At 66.7% G+C, this 2580-nt stretch overlaps 1 protein-coding gene across 1 annotated transcript in view; it reads right to left on the bottom strand.

Annotated features, from left to right (window-relative positions):
* TAC3 (tachykinin 3) overlaps positions 1-682 on the bottom strand; it is a 5423-nt gene extending 4741 nt beyond the window's left edge. The window contains exon 1 of the mRNA XM_014526108.2: positions 555-682. Coding sequence (XP_014381594.2) covers positions 555-682 — 128 coding nt within the window. The remainder of the gene's footprint in view (positions 1-554) is intronic.
* Positions 683-2580: the final 1898 nt, after the last annotated feature.

Genomic DNA, 2580 nt, shown 5'->3' with positions numbered 1-2580 from the left:
CACCTCCCCCCCTCTCCCGCCCGTGCGTGGGGGGGGGGGGGGGGTGAGACGCGGCAGCACGAGGTGCCTCAAAGGTCCCAGGCCACGTGGGAGCTGGAAGTGTCCGACAGAGAAGCAGGGGTGCTGGGTGCTAGCTTGCAGAAAGGCCTGACACCCGGTGCCAGGGCCCAGGACAGCAGCAAGCTCACATGGCAGGAGGCAGAGGGCGGGGAAGGGGGTAAGGTGCTCCCGGGGGGCTCCTCGCCGCCCTCTCTTGCTGCTGGCGCGTGGGCGCGTGGGAGGTGACACGTGCCGGAGCCATGGCAGCTCCAGCTGCATCCGTCAGCCCCGAACTGCGGTGGTGACAAGCCCAGACCTGGGCAGGGAGGGCACGAATGAGGCCCCAAGCCCCCAAAGGCCCCCTTCCCCATGCGCTGTCGCATGCTGCTTATGCCAGGAGCCACCGTGCGAGTGGGCCTGGGTGTGATAGGACATGTCAGTGCCGTGACGGGAGCAGGTCCCCAGGGACCCCCCACCCCCAACCCCAGCTGGGCCCCGGGAATGCGCTGCGTCACTTTGCGGCACGGCCCCCGCCTGCTGCAAGGACGGGGGCGGCCAGGAAGAGCACGGGAGGAGCCCATGCAGCCACGCGTGCCACGGCCATAGGGGTGGGGACAGGGGTCCAGAGGCCCAGGCCAAACATGTGGGCGCTTTAATTAACCAGCTGGGCTAGTGGTCCCTGCTGCAGTTGCCGGGGCCTGGCACGGGCAGGTCCCCATGGAGCTGCTGCAGCTGGAGGGTGGGGGGGATGGGGTGGGGGAGCACTTTGGACCATGGCGGGTGCAGGTGATGCAGAACTCCTGCACCCCCCAAGTCCCACACCAGCCCCCTGCACCTGCTGGAGTTTGCAGAGAGCCTGAAGCCACCTGCAACCTTGCACAAGCGCTGCTAGTGCAAACACCAGGGCCTGGTATCTGGCCCCGGGCTGGAGAGTCACCCCAGCAAGCAACTGTGGGATGGGGGCAACTGAGTCCCAAAGGCCCCTGATGGAGGTTCAACACCCCCCAACCCCTCACTCCTCTCCAGGGCCAGGAGGCTGCTGTGTGCCCCCTGCCTCCCCCCCGCCCCCCCATGTATGTGTGCACATGACCTTTCTGGCTGAGAAGCCAGCTGTCACTGCAGGCACCGCGCAGCTCATCCTCAGCTGTGCACTCTTGGCTGGGCACCGGCAGCTGGCACTGGAGCCAGGGCCTGGAGCGGGTGGTGTGACTCAGCCACCCCAGCGCCGAGCTGCTGGCACGTGGGGCCCAGGCCAGGCACAGCACCCCCCGCCCCTCGGCTCCCAACTCCTGGCATGGCTCCTCCCAGAGGTCTCAGGGGAAACTGAGGCAGCGAGCGGGCGAGGCGGGGGTGCAGCTGCTTCATCTCAGCTCAGCAGGGGCTGGCAAATGTGAGCCTGGATAGGGGCCACAGCTGCTGTTTATCGCCCCGTGCCCAGCAGACGGACCCTCCTACGACACCCCCAGCTGCACTGAGCGCAGAGCCCCCCGCCCCGAACTGACCCCTCTGCCCATGGCTGGGGGCTCCAACAGCTGCAATCCTGGGCACAGGACCGCTAGCACATCACAGCTGTGTCAGAGGCTGGCACGGACACCCCCACCCTGGGTTCCTCTGTGCCAGGGGCTGCATAGACACCCCCAACCTGAACCAGCGCCCCTTGTGCTGGGCACTGCCTGGCCCCCCTGCCTCTTCCCCCAGCAGCTGCTTGTCACTGGAGCCCGCAGCCATTTCACAGCTGGGGAAAACTGAGGCCTGGAGAGAAAGAAGCTCAGTCAGAGTCACGACACACACGTACCATGGCGCTTGAAGCTCCTACTTGTCATTAGCGGCCGTGGTGGAGAGGGACACGGCATCCGCATTGCCAGCGCTTGATGGGAACAGCACAATCCAGCCTGGCTGGGGCCTCATCATAGTTATCATCATCATCCGCCAGCTCCAACTGCGTCCCAGGGACAATCGACGGGCTGGGCCAGGGTGAAGCAGGGATGGGTCGCAGGGGGGGGCAGGCGGGGCACCCAGGGCCAGTCTCAGAGCCCGACATGGTGGAGAAGGGGGTTTTGGGGGCAGGGGGCTGAAGCCATTGCCCCCCCGACTGTCGTCGGCACGTCCTTGTGGCAATTGCTCTGGCGCTCGCCCGGGAAAGTGGCAGCAATTTGCAAGAGATGAGATTACAGCTGCAATCAGGCGACCGGAGACCAGCGCGCGGGTCCAAGCAGGGGCATCAGGGCCCACCTTGGCACAGGAGGAGCCCGTTAGCCTGATACCACTGTCATGCAGCTGATGCAGCCGCTTGGACCTCGGGACAGGGGTGGGGGGCCGAGAGGAGCTGGCGGGGGTCGGCGCCTGGGGCTCCCTGATGAGAGCCAGAACGGGAACCCAGGTGTCCGGGCTCCCAGCCCAGCCCCAGGGAGGCTCCGCACAGCCTTTTGGGGGGGCTTTGGCCTGCCAAGGGCAACACTGAGCAGCAGGAGTCAGGTGGGGGAGGGGGTCCCTCCCTCCTTGCCCCCCCCAGAGAGTCACCTGCTGAGACTGGCTGCCTCC

The sequence above is a fragment of the Alligator sinensis genome, unplaced genomic scaffold, assembly GCF_000455745.1.
Source record: "Alligator sinensis unplaced genomic scaffold, ASM45574v1 scaffold265_1, whole genome shotgun sequence".
Classification (NCBI taxonomy): Eukaryota; Metazoa; Chordata; order Crocodylia; family Alligatoridae; genus Alligator; species Alligator sinensis.
The sequence above is the reverse complement of the archived record's forward strand: the minus strand, read 5'-3'. Positions and strand labels throughout refer to the sequence as shown.